The 21,923-nt window shown below is 35.1% G+C and overlaps 1 protein-coding gene across 1 annotated transcript in view; it reads right to left on the minus strand.

Annotated features, from left to right (window-relative positions):
- LOC148955435 (isobutyryl-CoA dehydrogenase, mitochondrial-like) overlaps positions 1–21,923 on the minus strand; it is a 56,407-nt gene that overhangs the window by 21,170 nt on the left and 13,314 nt on the right. Inside the window, exons 2-5 of the mRNA XM_089102238.1 lie at positions 11,565–11,734; positions 8,953–9,139; positions 2,665–2,773; positions 453–617 (exon numbers count right to left, since the gene is read on the minus strand). Coding sequence (XP_088958364.1) covers positions 453–617; positions 2,665–2,773; positions 8,953–9,139; positions 11,565–11,734 — 631 coding nt within the window. The remainder of the gene's footprint in view (positions 1–452; positions 618–2,664; positions 2,774–8,952; positions 9,140–11,564; positions 11,735–21,923) is intronic.

Here is a 21,923-nt window from a genome sequence, read left to right on the forward strand (position 1 = left end):
TTTAATATAGATTCTCCGATGCAGAAATAAAAAAAGTCCCTGCACCCAGTTTAATCCAAAGGAAAACAATACTAGGACTAGGACAGTATGCATTCACCCCGTATGTATTCAAGCCCACCTCTCTTTATGAGTGTTTAAATGTATTAGCTCGTTCTTATTATTTTAACTTCGTTATATATCAACGTTGTTATATTTTGAGTTCCGAATCATAAAAATATTCAGTGTGTTTTGATATTTGACGGCCAAGCTGTACATTCCCCAAAGATATTAGCAAGCTTTTTTCTGTATGTATATATATCACTATATATCTATATATATATATATATATATATATATATATATATATATATATATATATATATATATATATATATATATATATATATATATATATATATATATATATATATATCACTCGTTTCAAATAACATTTAAAAAACAACAGAGCTTACCAATATTAATTCTTCCGCCATTTAGGCCTTTCATGGCAATAAGGAAACCGTCCCCTTCATTTCCAAGGCGGTTAGCTGCAGGAACTCGACAATCTTCAAATATAACTTGTCTCGTAGGTTGTGAATTCCAACCAATTTTCTTCTCTTTCTTTCCAAAACTTAAACCTAAACCAAATTATGTCACAAAGGCAAAAAAAGAACAAAAACATATTTAACAAAAAAACTGCCTTCAAAAGATACTTTTATGCATTCTTCACGAGCTACAAACTTCTAAATTCCAAGCTAATACAAAATTGAACAGGAACCCATTATTATAGTTTATTGATGTATATTAACACAATTCATTATTAATACCATTAATATAATTCATTGATGTATTGAAAACATAGAATAAATTAATTTATATATACAAAATTTTCGTCATGTTCTAAAAGTTTCAGTACGGAATTTCAAAACTAAAGATTTTCTTTTGCAGACCCTAACAATTTGTATTCTTCCCGAAGAAAGAAATATTTCTATAAGTTAGTTCATTAAAATTATTGTTTTCCTTGCAACGGTAACAAAAAAAAACTTTGGGGTCTGTCCCCTCTGATGACCCTTGAGAAAATTAAACTGCAACACCACTCATCATACTTCAACTGAAAAGTTACACTTATAGAGTTGCAAAGAAAAACCTGACTACTATAAGAAAAAGAACTAGTTTTCAAAATTTATATATTTTTTGTAAATACATGTAGGGACTATGTACCAGATAACAAGATATTACTTAAACTACTATGCATTGACACAACAAGTATTTTATAACTAGTCGTAGTGGTTACTGCATCTTCTTTAACTTCATTAGAAAAAAGAGAATCATATCAGTGACATGACCGACAATGAGAATAAATCAAAGCATCGCTTTTAAGCGAATAATTTTAAAAGTCCTAGTTTTCGGTCTGGAGCAACTTTATCACCATTCGGAAAATTTTGGGTACCTTTAAAATCTTTAGGCCCGTGATTTCCAACGTGGGGCGCATGCCCCACCGGTTGGTGGGACATGGGCAGGATGTGCACTTTTCGGCTGACTATATTTTAGAGCCTTGATTTTGAAAAAAAAATTCATGTGAATGCAGCCACATTCAAATGCATTTAAGAAGCAAAATAGATACATAATAGTATAACAAGGAAGTTATACATTGTATAAGAGGTGTTGTATTCAGAAAATATAAAAATGCCTAGAGGACGACCCTAAAAAAGGTACCAAGTTAATAGCCTTTTAAGCTTCCTTCAGGTTTAGAAGTGTTCAAATTACAAAAGAAGTGTTCAAATTACGGTCAGCTAAAAACGTATAAAATTTTGAACAACAAAATTTAAATGTCACGAGGGGGGTCTCATCAGGATTTTAAAAATGCCTAGGTGGGGCATGGCCCAAAATCGGTTGGGAACAACTGCTTTAGGCTCAAAAGAACATTTTATGCACGAGAATGACGTTGGGTGAGCTTAGATTGTCAGCAAATTCACACTAAATGGTGCACGTTTGGCTAAATTTTCCTTAGTTTTTGCAAGTTAAGCTTGTTGCACAAAAAAAAGAAAAGAAAAAAAAGATCCGGGTTGAAAATCCTATGAGTAGGGGTAACCGTTTTGATTTAACACAGTACAAGTGAAAAAAATAACACGAATTTAATGTTGCTTCATATTCAAAGCCAATAAATACAAAGTAATTATCTGATAATATACCATTCAGAATACATTACTAGCTGCGCCTCATCTCAAAAGAGGTAGTCCAGTATTAAAAAAACCATTGTGAGAAGTATGTGGTGCTCCAAGGGATCTAATTTGAAGAGGTTTAGGGGAATAATGTTTTGAATGGTTAGGATTAACCTTCAGAGAACACACTAGTGGAACTTCGAATACACTTTTGTGTTTTTAGTCAGTCTCTTTAATGACCCCCTCCCCCACCCAAAGAAAAAAAAATCCTGCAGTTTTCAATATAACCCCTTGTTTGATTGTTTTTTGCTGATTTGACGAATGTTCTCCCCTCCTCCGTCCCTCCCCTTCTCTTACCGGTGAATACTCATCACTATATGGCTAATTAAGCCAGCCAGTTATTAGGAAATCAATGAAACATTCAACATTGTGTAGTATCATGTAGGTACATTAGAATCCTTTAAATGACAAGAGAAAATACATATAAGTACATCGTCGACACATAAGTAGCGTGTAAAATTACCTGGAGTTCCTTTTTCAACAACAACACAGGATATTCCCTTTGGTCCAAGGTCCCCGGTTCTACACATGACTAGATAAACATCACTTTCTCCGCCACCACTAATGAAAGCCTGGAAGGAGATTTATGTAAATCAAACAAGGAAAGAAAACGAAAAAAATTAAATTGAATATATCAAGTTCCCAAACTTCTTTCACATAGATCTACAGCCAAGGGCCATATCTAAATGGACCATATTTTAATCAAACTCAGGGACAAAACCATATTTTAATCAATCTCAGGGATGTCAGTTTTTCCTTTTCATACGTAGCGACCTCAACACACTTCTCTGAAAAGAAGAAGTGTGTTTTATCCATGATCAGATGAAAATAACATGGCCTATAAAAAGAATTAACTGAGGTAATAATAAACGAGAAAAACACCGAGTTCAAATAAAAGAAATTTTCGATTTTAATCGATTTTTTTTTCAATTGTGTATATTTATAAAGGTAATTCCCACTAAAACCCAGCCTCCAGTACCGCGATCTGTCTTCCTTCGGACGTAAACACAAGGTAGAAGCTTGCCAATTTCCAGACAGCAACGCACTAATTCCGGTACCCATCGAAAATTAGTATTTAAAATAGATGAAAACATAGAATATCCCTGAAGATAAGGTAGAGCAGCCATGTATATTTTCTAGCAAAATAAATGTCTAGCTCTTATAACTTTTTTGTAATTTAGGGGAGGGGGTGGAGGTAATACATACACAGATTTTACCCCTGTTAATCTTTAATTCTATGAACTTCTTTTTTCCTAGGGAAACGCTTTAAGCAATTAAGGATCCTGCTGGTAAACCATATACATTGAGGTACATCATGCTACCAGAGTTCCTTTGAAGAAGTTCCTGAGCGCAGAAATTAGCAATCTGCATCCGAGTTGTTAGATACTGCTTAAATTTCATCGGTGCCAAAATTAGCAAGCTGCTGACCCAACTTCAGATCCAAAATAATACTGACCAAGATAACAAAGAGCCTATTTTAGGTCTACCACATAAAGATCATACACAGAAGTAGATAGACAGAGTAGATGTTAGATAGGGAAACCTAAATTCTTATCATCAGAAACATCGACCAGAAAGAACATCTACCAAAAGTTGCCTAGTTGTGTCTTTTAAGGAATTGGAACCCAACCCTGTCGCTTTGAGGGAAGTAAAAGGGTGAGATTCCTAGTTATAATTTTTGGGAGTCCATGCCTGATCTGATCTTTTTTGGGGATGGGGGATTACTACACAAAGTAGTAACACACAAAACGGAAGAGACACAGCAACGCACTATAATTGTGTTGCTCCACAAATGTGACCCCAGGGGTCATAATTGATAAGCACCACAGGGCGTTTTCTTGGAAGGTGGAGCTTCAGCTTGTTATTTAACTTTAATTAAACTGTTGAGATTCGTTTTTTCATCATTTAATGTTTTAATTTGTGATCCCAAAAAATTAGGACCTGAAAAATATTACTACAGTTACATTTACTTCTACCTATTAGTCTTTTATCTGATTCCCGAAGGTTACTGCTCACAACTTAGCAATGTCTCACTTTTTTTCATTTTTTGGTCACCGTATGGAACAGAAGGTCGTGAAGCATTTGAGCGGGAAGATTTATTTGACCGGAAGTTGCAAATTCTAGTAGGGGGTCCAGATTCGGTGCAAAATGAGCAAATCCTGATTTGATGCAAAAACGAGCTAAGTCTTAGCTATGGACTGACCCGGTGCAAAAACGATGAATAAAATCGACAATGGTAAAAATTAAAATGAACAGAAATTATCATGAATAACAATAGGGCTGCCGTTCCTTCAACCAACTAAGGGTCAAACTGTAATTTGCACTTTACCGGAAACCACGGCCGGTAACTCAAAAACATCAAGGAGGGAGATGGGGCATGTTGACTTTTTTAATCTAGGGAGGGGATTTTTTTTATAGAAAATACAAAACGGGATTTTTAAATGGAAATACTAAAAACGGTACTGTCATATTCTAGAGGGGGGGGATAAATATACATGGGGGAGGGATAATAGCTTCTCTCCCTCCCTATTGACGCCTCTGCTGATAACCCTATATATTTCAGATACTGTTTCTATTTAATTCAAAAAATTTATAACAATCAAATACTCGTACTGATCAAGTTCACAAGAAAGAAACAAAAATCTCTTAGAATAGCAATATTTTATGTTGAATTTAGTACTTACTAAATTTAGTAATTGCTACACATTTTGTAATTACTGAAGCAATCTGTTTAGTTTATTCAAGCAATATCTTGAATTGGCGGATCGATGATCGCTTTCTATGATCTTGACAAGAATGGATTTCACTATCTATATAGCTTTCAGGAAAGCGCAGACTAAACTCCAACCGTTAGGTTACTTTAAGGGAATAACCCCATTCTTAGTTATGACAATTTTTCATCGTTTTTGTGTTTACTTGATTATTCTTTTTAAGTTCTATTCGTTTAAGGTTTTGCTTATTCATTAATAGTAATTTTGGCTCGTATGAGTTTGACTTCCGTATTTATTTTAGCTTCTATTCCTTTTAGGTTTCATTTATTCATTCAAAGTAATTTCATGAAAGAAACATGTAATTTCAATCATAGTAATTCCGCAATTTTATGAATAATTTCACCTGTTCTGTTTCTGCTCTTGATTTCTGTCTGTTTTATATTTTCCTTATTATATGCCTCGTTTAAGGTTAGAGGATTGCTCTCAATACTTCTTGGAAAACATTTTTGGAAGATTTTTTCAGTTATAAGTAGCAGCATATAAAAGAATTAGTCATTCTTAATCTTGAAAGTAAATTACATTAATAAGTAAAGTATTATTAGACATGAATTTCGAAAACGACTATAGTTAGTATAAGTAGTCGCACTTTTTTCTAACCATATAATTTAATGTAAGTTGGAAAACCCCCTTGGGCTGACTTTATAGACTCCAGACTCTTTGTACTCACAAGATCACTGCGGAGGGTAGTCACAGTTCTGCCCCTACACAGTTCACAGTTCTGCCTTTATTTAAGTGCGTAAAACTTACAACTTGGACTCGAGCAGAAAATATGAAGCAAAAGTTATTAGGCTTCATTGATACAAAATATGTAATATTCATCAAGATAAAAAATACTAGTCAGAATGCCCTCCCCCCCCCAAATATAATATATATATATATATATATATATATATATATATATATATATATATATATATATATATATATATATATATATATATATATATATATATATATATATATATATATATATATATATATATATATATATATATATATATATATATATATATATATATATATATATATATATATATATATATATATATATATATATACCGAGAGATGCCGTAGACAAAGTTTTAAGAGAAGAACAGTGCGGATGTGTCGACCAAATTTTCAATCTTAGGTTAATAATTCAGAAGTGCCTGAGTTTTCAAACACCTTTGGTCCTCAGTTTTATAGATTATGAGCAAGCATTCGATTCTGTTGATAAAAGAGCTTTAGTAAAGGTTTAATCCTTGTATGGTATAACGGATAGTTACATTAAAGTAATTAATGCTATATACGAGAATAACTCTGCTGCAGTTAAGGTAGGAAATAAAGTTAGTAGCTGGTTTCGCATTAAATCAAGAATTAAGCAGGGTTGTGTTCTATCCCGCTTTACATGGGCTATTTTGATGGACTTAGTCTTAATGAGCACAGAAAAGGCAATGGGAGACCACGAAATCAAATGGGGAGGAAAAAGTCTCCTGGACTTAGATTATGCTCATGATTTAAGCATTCTAGAAGAAACTTTGGGCAAAATGAATGAGGTTTTAGAGGTTTTGCGAGTTGAGGGTACTAGAATAGGTTTGAAAATTAATATTAAGAAGACTAAGTCACTAACGCTGGGAATAAGTGAAGATGAAAAGGTGAAGTTGGGTAATGAAAAGATTGATCAGGCGGACAACCTCACTTACCTTGGTAGTATTATTAGTAAAGATGGTGGGAGCTACATATATATATATATATATATATATATATATATATATACATATATATATTTTCGACGTAATACATTAAACTAGTTATTTTTACCATAAACCACACTGCCTTTCTATGATGAACAAATAAAAGTTAAATTGGGGATTGCTAAGCTCTAAACGGAAGAACAACCATACAATGTCTGTTCAATCACACTTCGATCCTCCTGATCTACTTTCCCCTCTCATTCTTTCCTTGAGACCAGACTGACAGACAATTTTAGGTAACTACATTAAAAGCTTGAAAACGTCATATTCGATCTTTCGATGTGAGACTGATGATTTAGAGTTTAGCATTGTAGAAACATCTGAATGGCAAGAAAATATGACTCCTCCCTCCACCAATATAGTGAAGTCATGGGGATTCCGGATAAAATTTAATTACTAATTAAAAAATTAATTACTAATAGAGTATGGATTTTGTTACGATATTATTTTTCAACAATAAATATTTTAACCCAGGCAGGAAAAAAACTAAACTAGCAAAGATCAGTGGGCATGTGTAAAAGTGCATTCAATACGTATTGAAATACGCTGATATCAGTGTTAGACGTCTCATGTGAACATATCTTAACAACTATAGTATGACCTTCTTTTGCAAAAGCTTCCATTAAACGGGCCAACTTGACCGGAGTTTCATTTATACTGCCATGTGTAGAATGTAGAAATCGTGACAAACAGGGGAATTGTTCGCAGCAGAGCACAATAAGGTCTTTTATTCAAAATTATAAGACAAATTCATGCTTCAAACCAAAGGATTGTAGACAAAATAAGAGATACGTGAATGTAGACAAAAGAGAAGAGAAAAAAAAACCTTTTGGTACGTCTTGTCTAAGTTGACAGGACAACCATACACAATCTGGCATTATAGATCGACTCCACATAGCTAAGCAAAATTTACCTTAACACAAGGATAGACAAACTTAATAAAACCAAACAGCATGTTTAAGCTATAGAACTTATTGACTCCTTCATAGTCATTTTAATTAAGATACTACCTACATACAGACTAATTGATAAAATTGAATGTGATTTGCCATACAGAGGACAGGACTCACACTCAAGGCAGTTCAAAGTGTGGGGGGGGGGGCTGATCCAGGCGCCGTGGCCAGAGAAGGGGAAGCCAAGGCTTTTAAAAAGGAGATTGTGTCAATCATTTACTAGTTCATATAATTTTTTCAGGGGGAAGGGGGGGGGTGGAAATTCGCCCAGGACATCACCAACCCAGGAACAGTCCTCTTCATGCTAAACAAAATGGAAATCTCCAGATTAAAACTTCCTCCATATTTTTTCATTATTCTAGTCTTATCTCAACTTAACTGGCCGAAATGCATTCTACTTTGTGAACTACTTATTAAAACTATGCTAAGCCTCTTTACTCATCCTGAATCCCGTTCCAAACCATCGACTTTGTTTCTAACCTCAAACCCCTTCGTCCGCGAACAAGATATAGTACAGGGACCTCCGTGTAACAAAACCTTATACCATAGACAATCTTTAAACAGTATTTTTCAAAACGTCTAGAGTGCCCTCGATTTCGTTATTTGAAGTTCTAATTTTTCAGAGTCGACCCCCCATCAACTTTAAACTTCCCATCATTTTCTTTGTCTTCCTTACTATGTTTCATGATATTTGATTTCAAACATTTCGGCCGTCAGCAGCACATGTCTTTTGTGTATGCATTCTGAACTATGATAAGAGACAGGAACCTTCTTTTATTTGTTGTTGTTGTTTTTAACATTAATATAGGTTGTCCACCAAGCGAGCCTCATGAAATAATTTCCCCCAAAAATTTTTATCAGCCCACATATTTGGAAATTCGTCTATGAAACCGAGAACATGTTTTGGACCTGAGAAATCATCCTCTTGAAATGTGATTTTTCTTTTCATGAGTCTACTGTTACTATTTCTACTTTTTATCTATTCATTTTTATTTATCATTGTGCTCTTCTTTGTGTTTCGGCATATCGGAGGAACAGCCGAAGGAGAGCGTTTTATGGCTATTTTTTTTTAATACGAAGAGCTAGCGCCAAAGAAACAGCGTTCTGATTGTGTTCTTTTTCTGTTTATCTTTCCAAGGCTCTAATATACAGTTCTGTATAAGCACAATGTTTTAAAATTATTTGTTGAATTTATAATGCTTTCTTTCGACAAGCCAATTGAACTTGAAAAAGGAATTCTCTAGTCCATAGCTATATTGATAAAAGGTAAATTGAAAAAAGGGTGAATTATTACTTTGGTTCCGTTTAAAACGTAGGAATCTCCATCTAAACGTGCATTCGTGGATAGACTAGCAGCATCAGAGCCACTTCCAGGCTCTGTTAGGCAGTAAGAGGCAAATAACTCCATTGAAGCAAGCCGGGAAACCCATTTTTCACGTTGGCTATCATTGCCAAAGCAGTCAATCATCCATGCACACATGCTGAAAATATAAAGTATTAAGAGTGCAGAATCAAATACTTTGAAATAGAATTATATGCATAGAATTAAAATATAAAAAACAAGATTTATGTGTTCAAATGTAATATAATTGACGCTCCTGTTTCTTAAGTCATTAGAATGGCGTTCAAAGTTCAAATGAAATATTATCCTCTTGAGATATTTACCTTAGCAATCAATCATTATAGTCACACTAAAATACAATTAAAATATAAAACGGTAATTTTGCCCAAGAAACTTGACTTGTTAAATCTTCAGGAGAAAACTAAAACGAGTTCGAAATTTTGAATTTCAATTCTTGCCAAAATTAAAGATTTAGTGGCAAAACTAGAGCCTCCCGAGTTAACTATAATTCTACTCCAGAAAACCATACTGATTGATTCTTCCTTCATACTCTATCCAGCATAACATATCTTCGTTTCTATGAAAGGATAGCAATACAAGTACAGCCAAAATTTTCCTTCAGGAGGGTGAATGTCAAGACATTTTTTTTTTTGAAATGGCCTTTGGGTAAGCTAATAAAACGCAAGTTCACATAGGTCCAATCTTTGATAGAAGGGGACAAGAGAATTTCTCTTGGGGGGGGGGGGGGGACAAAAAAGCACTAAAAAAAATACATCTTTAGGTTACTACTTTTGGTTTTCTCAAAAGATTCCTTTGATCCTTTCTCAAGGGAAATTCTTTCCTAAGCCCCTATCGACCTCCTCTCTGTAAAATCATAACACAATTGCCATTAAAAAAAGGGAGCAGTGACGGTGAGGACACTGCTTCTAGGTTTAGTAGGACAAGCTAACTGTGCATTTACTTCGTCTGACTCTTCTTCCCAAATTTACTAATAATTGAAAACACTTAACTGCATTTAAGGATTAGAATGGACTCACCAGCCTCGCCTTGGTAAAGAGCAAGGTGACTCCTATGATTTTTTTTGTTTCAGCTGTTTTGTATAGAACAGAACATCATGGCAACTTCAGTGGGGACTTATTTGATCATAAATCACAAGTTCTAGTACCCTTTTAAAGATTCAAAACGGACCAGACAGTATCCAGCCTTCTCGTGCCCTTTTGCACCACAAGACACCCCTGTAGCCCCAATGACATAGAACCAAATTTTGGGATAGTTATGTCACCGTGATTGGAAAAGAGATCAAATAATGTTCCTCCAGAGGGGACATGACTCACACAACTCAACAGGCATGGTCCTAAATTATACAGCTACCCATTCTTCACCGGTACAATTTAGTAGAAAAAGTGTCATAAACCTTGATAAAATTAGAATCATGCAACAAATTTATATATTTAGGATCTGAGTTTTAAGTGAGGCTTGTGACCTCTCCCTTCTCCTCTATACTGTCACCTTTTCAATAGAATAGGTCTGCATGATGCACCTTTTTTTAAATTGGAATCATGCAAGGATTTTCAACCTAAGTGAAAAACTTCTCAAGTCTCAGCAACAGACTGACCCCCTACAAAAAGGAGCTATGTTTTTAGTTGTTGCAAAACAACCTAAGTGTAAATTTGTGCAAAAACCAGTTAAGCCCAGGTTTGGGCAAAAATATTTTACTTTTAGTAGAATAACATAAAAATTAATTTTCGTACATATAAATCCCTTCTTCTTATTTATAAAAAATCAGCGGTTAAATAAATATTTTATTAAAATTACTGAAGTATTTGAAGCAATAAATCATGTTTGAAGAAAGAGCAAATGTCCGTCTAGTCTTTAAGGGGGAAAGAGGTATTGGTGTAGCAGACCCGCCTTTACTTGTGGCAATTTCTGTTTATTTCAACTTTGACTTCTTGTTTGAATTGATTTCTGCCATTCCAAGTTTTATATTGCTTTTTAATTTTTGTTCAAAAATTTTGTAGCATTGATTTTATTACATTAATGATTACCTAAAAATGTGTAACAGAGAATTATGTCTCCCTTATGTTTTAGTATAAAAGGGCAAAGATCATCCACAGCCATTGATGACACACATCAAAGGTTCAATTTCTAGATCTTTCTTACACAGATTAGTAGGAAGACTGTCAGCCAACCTTGCGGAAACTGGAATCAAACGTCAGTACCTTGGTTACCACTCCTAGAGAGGTTAATATCTTCAAATTTTGATTTATCTTTATTGGGACTTTATTGATCTTTCTTTGAAGGTCTAAATGGCCAATGGCACCATAGAGTATCTGTTCAATAAAGGTTATCAGCCATAAACTTTGCTACTCTAGCCAAGACTTCATTATTTCACCATGTTACACTTATTTTGTCTTCATGTTGTTTACTGGGCAGACCTTGACACCAAGGTTCATGCCACTGGGGTTCCTCAAATTAGGGGTCATATAATCTAGTATAAAATCTTTTGACACCTCAATAATCCAAGACACATAATTAACAAACACTGTAGTTAAATTGGTTCTAACTTATGTATGCTTATGTAGGCAGTTGTGGACACACAGCCTTGCGATAAAGCTTCAAAAATAATAGAGGCATCTAATCTTGAAAGTCCTGTCCCACCAAACTCTTCTCTTGCATAAATTGCACCAAAGCCAAGCTCTGCTGCTTGCCGCATAGTCTCAACTGGGAATGTTTCCTGAAATAAACAAAAGAATTATCCACATGAACCATATTGAATATTGGAATACAAAGATTTTAAATTTACAACCTGCATAGACCAAAGCCAGCTTTCTAGCAAAAATATCTACCCAAAAAAATTAAGGTCTGAAAATGTACTGAGCTTCTTATTTTCTTTCTGGACAGATTTTAAACCTAATTGGATGTTTTTATTTTTTTTAAGAGTAAACTGCCAGCGCTGCCGTTAAAACCATGTACATGATTAGATTGACCTTTCCATAGGAATTCAAACCACACATGCTGTTACCTATTTATTTATTTATTTATTTTTTAACTCGTCACTACAAAAAAGCAAAAAGACGGAGTACAACATAATACAAAAAAAAAAAAAAAAAAAACAGAACAAATACTTAAAAGCACTACTTTGACACTAATGCCGCAGAAGGGACGACCACTCGTGCGACAGCCTTGCGTGTTAAAATTCTTGATCTATTTTATAACTATCTGACATGGTTCTGTAACTTTATAATGAAGGCTAATATATGAGTTACGCGTCCACAAAGGTAATCTCAACAGATACTTCGCATAACGAAAGTAGTAGGACCGAATTTGCTTAATGTCAGATTTCAGGAGCATTCTCCAGAAAGGTGCAATATATAGAATATGTGGCAGCGCAGTTGCGTTATACAGCCTAGCTAAATTCATACTTTTAAAACGGTGTTTGTTTGCAATATTATTGCCATATGACGCCAAAATTCGCTTTTTCTGGTGATTAGCTATAAGCGTGCGGATCGCTCGCACGGATGCTCCTACAGGAAGGCCCAAATAAGTTAACGAAGTCACTGGCTTAACGGAAATATCATCACCAAGTCTAACACATACATCAGTCAAATCATTCCAATTAAAAAGAACAATCTCAGACTTAGTTGCGTTAAAACCAAGACCAATTCTCCGGTCTTCATCGTTTAACATTTTAAAATTCTCCTTGAGGCACGCAATGGTCCGACATGGCATAAACACGTCATCGGTATAGCAAACTAGGCTTAGGTTTAGACCGCGAACAATGCATGAACATTCAATTTCCGATTGGGGCTCTATTATTGCATTACTGAAAAAAATCAGATGAAACAAAAGATCCCTGTCTCACTCCCTTATAAACCGGTGAAACAACATAAATATCACTCAGACCAGGAATATAAATACGGACCACGAGATTACCATATAAATCACGATACGCTCCTATCACCGAAGAGTTGACCCCCCTCTTATATGCCGAATGTATATTCGTGGACGAGCGAATTAAATGCACGGTGCACATAGTGGCTACCAAGAGCTACAGATTCCATAGTTGCATCAGCATGCAAAATTATAGCACATAGAGCTGACAGGGCATAACCACACTCTAGTCTCCTCTGAAAGTTAAATTGATCCGAAAGAGCGTAATATTTCGACAGAATTTCATTGCATGTAAGTAAATCAAATAACTTACAAAAAACATGGACACAGTAATCGGTCTGTACGAACTGCAAAGGTGGGGAGGTTTACCTCACTTTAACACAGGGATCAGTTTACCTTCGTAAAAATATTTTGGCACTATACCAGAGGAGAATATCATTTGGTACAGTAAGCTCAGGTGGTCAATCAGAAGATCACTACTAAAATCAAGAGCAGCACCGCAGATACCATCAGTACCCTTGCTGAATTTCTTTTTCAACTTCATTATAGCAGAGATAATCATACTTCGTGTCACGACAAAATCACTATTTGCATGGAACTGTAAGCTGTAGTTAAGCTTTTCAGCAAGTTCTGCACTAAGATTGGAGGGGGGAGGCGCAAACTCTCGGCGGTAATAATCTTCCCAGAAATCTTCACGAGGAACAGAATCCGGCGTAGCATAACGTTTGGGTCGCAGGGCATGTTTCCACAGGGCACTAGGATTTTGATTCACGCTTTCAGAAAAATTGGTTATGCAATCGCACCTGTGCTTGTTTAGAGCTCTGGCAAATACACGGTTTGCGTGTTTCCGGACACAGTTAACCCAGCCTGTTCGTGGTCTGTCACAATCAAGCCAGACTTAGATTTCTGACACGCAGACTTCAGTTCGGAGTTCCAGGACCAACCTTGAATTCCGTTCCACGCCTGATTTTCACTGTTAGCACAGCAGCTTTTATGCCGCATTTAATGGCATGGCAAATAAGAGCACAATAAATGTCCATAAGCACACGAGCATCGTCAAGGGAAATATCTGCAGATTTTTGTAAAAGAATGAAAGGGATCTTGATCTTACGAAGGATTGTATCACAGACCGATTGGAAAGATGATGCGTCTGTCTTTTCCCACTCTTCTTTGACAAACCAGACTGGAATCTTGGCTGTCGGGGCAGCAGCAGAAATTTTTACTTTGACAGTTATCGGAAAATGGTCAGATGTGTATATTGAAGACAGGACTTTCACTTGGCTTTGAGACAGATTTCCCGATGCTAAAACGTGATCGATGTTGGTAGTGGGCCCCGTATGATGAAGATAAGTTGCGTCACGATTTTTCATTAGAACTTCTAGATCACTGGTAAGCTGCAGGATAAGATTTGATCGAGTTGAGATCAAGTCACGTAAGTCACAATTAAAATTACCAATCAGGGGCTTTTCGGGCATAGCATTGCAGGTAACACATTTTGCAAGACGTTTGGCCGTAAGAGCAAAGCATTTTTTAGATTTTTCGGACTTGTAATTTGTCGGAAGGTAAGTGTTAATAGAAGTCAGTTTTAAAATTTGAATAGCAATATGATTGGCTGAGGTCTCCACTAAGACACTGGGAATAGCTCTTCGAATAAGGGTAGAAATGCCACCAGAGGGTCTGCCTTGGCTTAGAAGACGTTTGGCTGGCGAAAGAAATAACACGTGGGAATGAGGAAATTCAAGGAGCTCCTTATTGCACTCAATTAGGAAATGTTCTTGCAAGAACAACACGTCGTGATTCCTCAAGAACTCTTCAATTACAGGGCACTTATTAAGAGCATCGCCATGCATATTCCAGGAAATGACGCTAATTTCCATGGTTAGGCTTCTCTGCAATCCCTTTATGTTTTTCAGGGTATTTTACGTGATATCAGATGTGAGACGATGAATCACAGACTACGCAACGCATTTGCTTCTTAAATGGCTTGTTATTACATAAAACGTGTTCAGGACTCGCGCATCGACCACAGACAGCTTCATTTGTACATGAAGCGGCTTTGCCCATGCCCATTTTTATGGCCCTTGTAACTCTTGAGAGGCAAAAAAATGAAGTTTTTCACATTTAATCACTCTATTCCAACCATTGGCGGGCTTTCGACGGCAAGTTTGAGGTCAGCTGCGGTTTCGAAATAGAGTTTAAATGCCTGTGCAGTACCACAATGTTTGACCTCAATTTGGCCCATGAAGAGGGCCTTCAATTCCTCCTCTGTAACATCCCGAGGCACTTGCGTAACGATACCAATGTATGATGGGGCCTTTGCACGGGCTTCTAAGTTCGAACCAGCCTTTGTTATTTTTTCGGCGATGCGAGTGGCGGTGTTTTTGTTCTTAACAAGTAGCTTAGTTTCAGTTTTAAAACGCTTCAGTTCAATAACTTCATCACAGTCATTTTTATGCCATTGGGTAATAAACTCCTTGCAGGCTTTGGGAGTTTTTAATTCAAGTGGAATGTTTTTTGTTACTGCTGCAGCGTAGGATATCGGTTGGGGAGGGGGGACGGAGGTTTTTGAAGTCGTTGCAAGTAATTGACTAAATTTTTGTTGGCTTTGCGATTCTATAAATCCGTCTAACGTTCTGCACATCTCATTGACACGGGTAATTACGACTGCACTGATTTCGTCTGCAGTTGTAGGAGCTTCTTGTGGGTCTCCTATCACAAACTTAGAAAGCTTGCAAATCTGATCTTTCACCGCTGAGACTATTCTACGACATAGCTCTTTAACTTTGTCTTCATCTTTTAATTTCATAGACAAACGCTCGGTAGTGCGTGATTTCATGCAGCTAAGCTATGGCTTCATTTATCCTTTCCATTTCATAGAACTTAACTGCGGAGCCAACTATTTGCAACAGCTTATTGCCATTATTCAGCGAACGGAAAAGAAAGTTCAGCAGCGGCGAATAAACAAATTTCTCACTCATAGTTTATCCGTAGTTCGTAAGGCAAAACGCTATCAAATATCATTTAACGGGTAGCAGGTAAACACAAGCCGGAGACGGTCCAATTTCGTTATGAAATAAATGTTCAGGTATCAAATATTTCACTAAGATGCTCACCGTTCGAATACTAAACGAATACAATAAGAAAGTATAATCTTTCCTGAAAAACAACTTCACCACCCAAGTGCTGAATGATATTTTTCTGGTGGTTTCAATGCGAGAAAAGTAAGTGAAGTGTTGGAGGCCGTCCACCTTGTACCCGAAATTTGAGGGATAAGCCCAACAGGTACCATAGCTCTTGCGAACAACTCTCCACCCCTCTTTTGCTTACTTTTCTTTCCCCACCCCAATCTCAGCGTAATTACGAACGAATATCGTATTATAAGATTTGCGTAGTAAAACCTTCTATTGACAACTTTCAACCGGTAATACAGAGCTACAATAATTGTTCCCAGGGGAAATCACATGAGTCAAAATAACCAAGCCATAGACAAGCCGATTATAAAAAGTGTTCAAATAAGTGTCCACTGGGAAATTACTCACAATGTAAAACATGGTTTTATCCAAAAGAGAGTTCTTTACACCACAAGCTCTAGATCAAGACTGATGTTCCAACTTACACTGTGATTTCTAGTTGTTTTAATGTCTGCCTTGGCAGCTTTAAATTTTAACATTGTGTGCTCTACATTAATTTAAATTCCCTCCCAGGCAGTGTCAATCTAAATAAATAAAAAAAAAAAAAAAAAAAAAAAAAACTCAAGCCTGTAACCCAAATTGAAGGTAATATACTATATTTAGGCAGGTAGATTTTCTGATAAAGAAATGAAATATTATTTCCTGATTTAGAATTGAAGAAATTCAACACAAATGAAACTTAAAAACCTAGGTTTTGAAACTAGGAGCCCAGTGATTAAGTTTAAAACTGGCAACAATAGATGTTATTATAGGGGGAGGGCAACACTCCCCCCCCCCATTAAGAGTATATAAATTAAAGGTTAATCACTGTGCTCCTAGTTTTGAAACCTAGGTTTTTAAATTTCAATGTATGTCGGTTTTCTTCATTTCTACATCAAGGAACAGAATTTCCTTTCTTTATCAAAAAATAAACTACCTAAATATAGCATTTATCCTTATACTTGGTCAAAGTTTGAGGTTGTTGCTTTTTATAGTCATATGTTTAAAAGAATTGAAAAAAGAAACACACAAATATAAATACTTTCTTGAAGCAGATTGGTGCCAAAATAGGCTTTGGAAACTATCCGTATATTAAAATCCCATATACTAAAAATTAAAGCAAGACAGGGAAACTTTCTGGGGGAAAAGGAGGGGGAGAAATCACAAAGATAGGGGGAAAGAATACAAGAAAGAAAGCAAAACAGGAGAGAAAACAATGACTCTTTTCCATGGTCTTGGAAATAAGTGCTGAGTCCATATACAATTATAAATGTGCCAAATTACACATTTAAATTTTGCTAGTGCTTCTATAATCCATTTTATATGAATATCATCATGTCCAGGAGTAGGCTTATGGTTGCTAAAGCTAATTGATAACTTCATTTCTTCAAAAAGGAAGGATTTTCTAAGGGAAAATTTATGAAAACAAGATTCTGGCAAAATTCCTTATTATCACCTTTACTGTGTCTTTTGATACTGCTATGCAAACAGTTCTGCTTTTTTAATGTCAATTAAAATATTCCTTTTGTTGAGATTAATGTGAAATTTGAAATAATTTGAAAATCAATCCAGCAGCTAAACCTTTCCTATGCTATATCTTTTTTCTGTAGATTCTTTTTAGCTCTGCTGATGCGTGCTTATACACAAGGGCTGTGCTAGGATAAGGACATTTCTTGAAATGCTTCCTGGCTTTTTTCTTTACTTTTTATGCCACTTCACAATCTTCGTCCTGTCATATCTTTGATGAGTTCTTAAGATTCAACTTCTTCTTTTTAAAAGCATTAGCAATAGGTGCATCTACGCCAACAAGTAAACAAGATGATAATTTATTTTCATCTTTTCATTTACGTCTGGAAGATAATACATCTCTGAGTAGTCTTGCTTGTTTTTCAGATGCTAGTTTTTCTTGAAAAAGTGGCCAGTTTGATTTTTGTTTTATACTTTGGCTTTGGATTTTTGGACATATATTATGTGTTACTCATGAAGGTGTAAATGGCTATAATGTCTATTTCTAGTGTAATGATACTAATAATATCAATATCTGAATATAGAGATGTGGCTCCAATCTGGAGATCAATAGTAGAAAAATTATTTTAATCAATGTCTAAACAAGTCTGGAAATTAAAAGGAGTAAACACAGATAGACAAGTATCATTTACCAGTAACTATTCTATACTTTTTTCAGCTTTGTTTTCATGTGTAGTAACTTCCCATAGAGAGTCATATGCATTAAAACCACCACAAATAAGAGTATTGTCATCAATTGTTTCTTTCACAAGAATGCTCAGGATATCAATTTCACCCCAAGGATTGTAAAAAGAGTTGATATTCATATGCTTTCCAGAACATAGTTTGACTGATGCTCCAATTGCATCCACTTCAAAATTATAACTCAGTGGCAAGGGGAAATTGATAATGGTATTCTCAACTAAAATTGCTACTCCTCCTACATTCCTGTTGTTGTCCCTACCTTCTTCAAAGCCCTTAAAACCAGGCAGGTGAATATTTTTTAAATTGTGAAGGTTTGTCTCTTGAAGGCATATAATATTAGTAACATTATTCTTTGGAATACAATCAGAAATTTCAGTTAAGTTAATTGAATTAATTGATGCTAAATTTCACTGTAGTATCTTCAAAGATTTAGAAGTGTCACGAGTCATGTTTTTTCAATGAGGTAATGCAATACATGACAATGGTTAAGTACATGAATAATATTAGCCTCTGTTTCTTCAACAAATGATTGTGAAAAATATTGTGTAGCTATTTATCTAATAATGGTGGCTTTCACATGTTGCATTATTTTGTTTGGGAGATAGTGGTGACTGATATCAAGTGCTGGGTCAAGTTAGAGTGTTCTATGAAACTGGGTCAACATTGAAGCAGTAGGCATTACATGTGCTGGAACTGAGGGTGTAATGTTCATTTCTATCGGCTTAGAGCTGACCTTAGGAGGAATTTTGCCAGTTTGGTGGCTTTACTCTGGTTGGGAGAAATTCAAGTCAGCCAGATGTGACTTTAACATGATTCCAGGGAGATGTAATGCTGCTAGTAGAAGATCTTTGTGGATGTGTCCTATTTATGCTACGGGCCCGTAGTTTAGGTGGGGACTTTGTACTTTTACTTGATGCAGAAACACTTCCTTGAGAATATTACTGCATAATCTCCTGCAATGCTCCATCTTCTTTTTATAGTGTATTTAATAACCATAGCTTATCTTCTGAAATTAAAGACTGTTCATCTGTGAGTGTTGTTGATATAAATAAAGGAATGCAAAGTGATTCAATATCTAGTTTGGAATCAGCAACGTTTGTCACTGCTGAATCTCTTTCAAGTAGTGTTTCATCCCTTCCTTTTGAGTCAATGTGTAGTGACAACAGTGTCTCAGAGCCAAGCAGAGCAGATGAATATGAAAAAGATTATAAACAAAAACGTAAGGAATTTCTATTACTAGTAGCCAATGTTGATCAGTTAAACAACAAGATTGAGGAAGTAACAAGCCTTGTAACAAATAAGGAATATGATTTGGTGATGTTAACAGAGGGGAGTCCCAAGAATAGTAATACTTGATTGAAGAATAATCACATCTGTATTCCTGGATACCAGGTAATATCAAACTTGAGTTTGAGTAATTGCAGAAGGGGTGCATTAGTAATAGTTAGAGCAGAATATAATGGTAAAGTGGTAGATACTTCCCCTATCAATGATTATGTTGAGTTGGTCTGCTTTGATCTAAAGGTTCCACTTGACCCTGGTATTACAAGAATTGCTTATATTTATAGAAGCCCTTCGGCTCCATCTAAAATCGCTACAGAACAAGCCATAGTAGATCATTTTTGAACATTCAGTGCATCACATAAAGGTAATTTGCTAATAGCTGGGGACTTCAATTTCCCACAAATATCATTGAAAGATGGATTTGGCTATCATGAGGATGATGCAACACAACAACCATTCCTTGATTGTATTAATTAAAAAAAAATTTCATTAAAAGAATGTTTGAAAATAAAAATAAAGTTAATTTTAAACTTAAGCTCAGTAGATAAAAATACATGTTAAAATTAAAACTCAACACGACCAGAAGCTACTATTAAAGAATAAATGAAACCCAAAACGAACAGAAATTAAACAAACAATCATAGAAAAAACATACAACAAGTAATAATATAAATGAATAAATAGATCTTAAAGCGAGTAATGCTTAGATTGAATATGAACATCAAGCTTAAAACAAAAAAAATATTTTCCTACTGAAGCATAAATGAAACTTAAAACGAACAGAAATGAAATAAACAATCAATGCAAACAAACATACAATAGATATTAGTGTAAATGAATAAATAAATCTTAAAACGAGTGAAACTTAAATTGAATATTCAAATCAAGCTTGAATCGAACAAAATCACTACACACAAAAGTGTGGGTATGACCTCCTTCTCTCACTTTAAAAGTCTGAAACCTACTGCGTCATTGACGCAGTAGGTTTTTAAAAGGTATTTGTATCTGCTGAGCTTAAGTTTAAAATGGCCTTTACTTTTCTAATGGCCTTTACTTTTACTGGCCTTTACTTATTTTTAGGAAAGTTTTTTTTAATTAATTTTTGTTCGTTTTTTCTTAAAAAAAATTTCAAGTTTTTAAAAATTCCTTATTTCAAAATCAAAATTAAAAAAAAAGTAATCAAATATTCATCAAAGTAACAAAACTGATATCAAAGTAACAATATCAAAGTGAAAAAATGGGCTTGTGTCAACCTCGGAGTTTGAACTATTTTTAACAAAATTGCTATCTCAATATTTTTATCGGATGGGTTTGGGGAAAAGGGGCGTGGGGGGACTAGATTAAGCTTCGGTCTCTTTTGAATCTTTAAAAGTGAACTAGAACTTTTTATTTTCAATCAAGTGAGCCCTCCCTGAAGTTTATACGAGTATCACTTCTATAAGATCCATATATATACCCGGAGTATAACTTACAACGCCTATCCTGACTTGGTACTATCAAAATACCCAAATGCAGGAATTTTCCTAATGGGTGACGCAAACAATATAAGACTTGATTCTACATGTAACGCTTTTAATTTAAAACAGGTCGTTAATATCCCTACTACAAAAGGCAATACTACTCTTGATTTAATTTGCACTAATCTTTCGAAGTTTTACAAACCCGTCTCCACTCTGCCCCCTCTAGAGGGCAGTTACCACTTTAGCCTTTTCCTATCTCCGCTGGCTAAAGCTAAACAGTCGTTTTCTATAACTGAATACTTTTCTTTCCCCACCTCAATCTCAGCGTAATTGCGTAAGAATATCGTATTATTAGATTTGCGTAATAAAATCTTCTATTGGCAACTTCCAATCGGCAACACTGAGCTAAAATAATTGTTCCCAGGGGAAATTACAGCAGTCAAAATAACCAAGCCATAGATAAGCCGATTATAAAAAGTGTTCAAATAAGTGTCCACTGGGAAATTACTCACAATGTAAAACAGGGTTTTATCCAAAAAAGAGTTCTTTACACCACAAGCTCTAGATCAAGACTGATGTTCCAACTTACACTGTGATTTCTAGTTGTTTTAATGTCTGCCTTGGCAGCTTTAAATTTTAACATTGTGTGCTCTACCTTAATTTAAATTCCCTCCCAGGCAGTGTCAATCTAAATTTAAAAAAAAAAAAAAAAAAAAAAAAAAAAAAAAAAAAAACTCAAGCCTGTAACCCAAATTGAAGGTAATATACTATATTTAGGCGGGTAGATTTTCTGATAAAGAAATGAAATATTATTTCCTGATTTAGAATTGAAGAAATTCAAAACAAATGAAACTTAAAAACCTAGGTTTTGAAACTAGGAGCCCAGTGATTAAGTTTAAAACTGGCA

The sequence above is a fragment of the Artemia sp. Qi Xiang Cuo genome, chromosome 2 (assembly GCF_049724085.1).
Source record: "Artemia sp. Qi Xiang Cuo chromosome 2, ASM4972408v1, whole genome shotgun sequence".
Classification (NCBI taxonomy): domain Eukaryota; kingdom Metazoa; phylum Arthropoda; class Branchiopoda; order Anostraca; family Artemiidae; genus Artemia; species Artemia sp. Qi Xiang Cuo.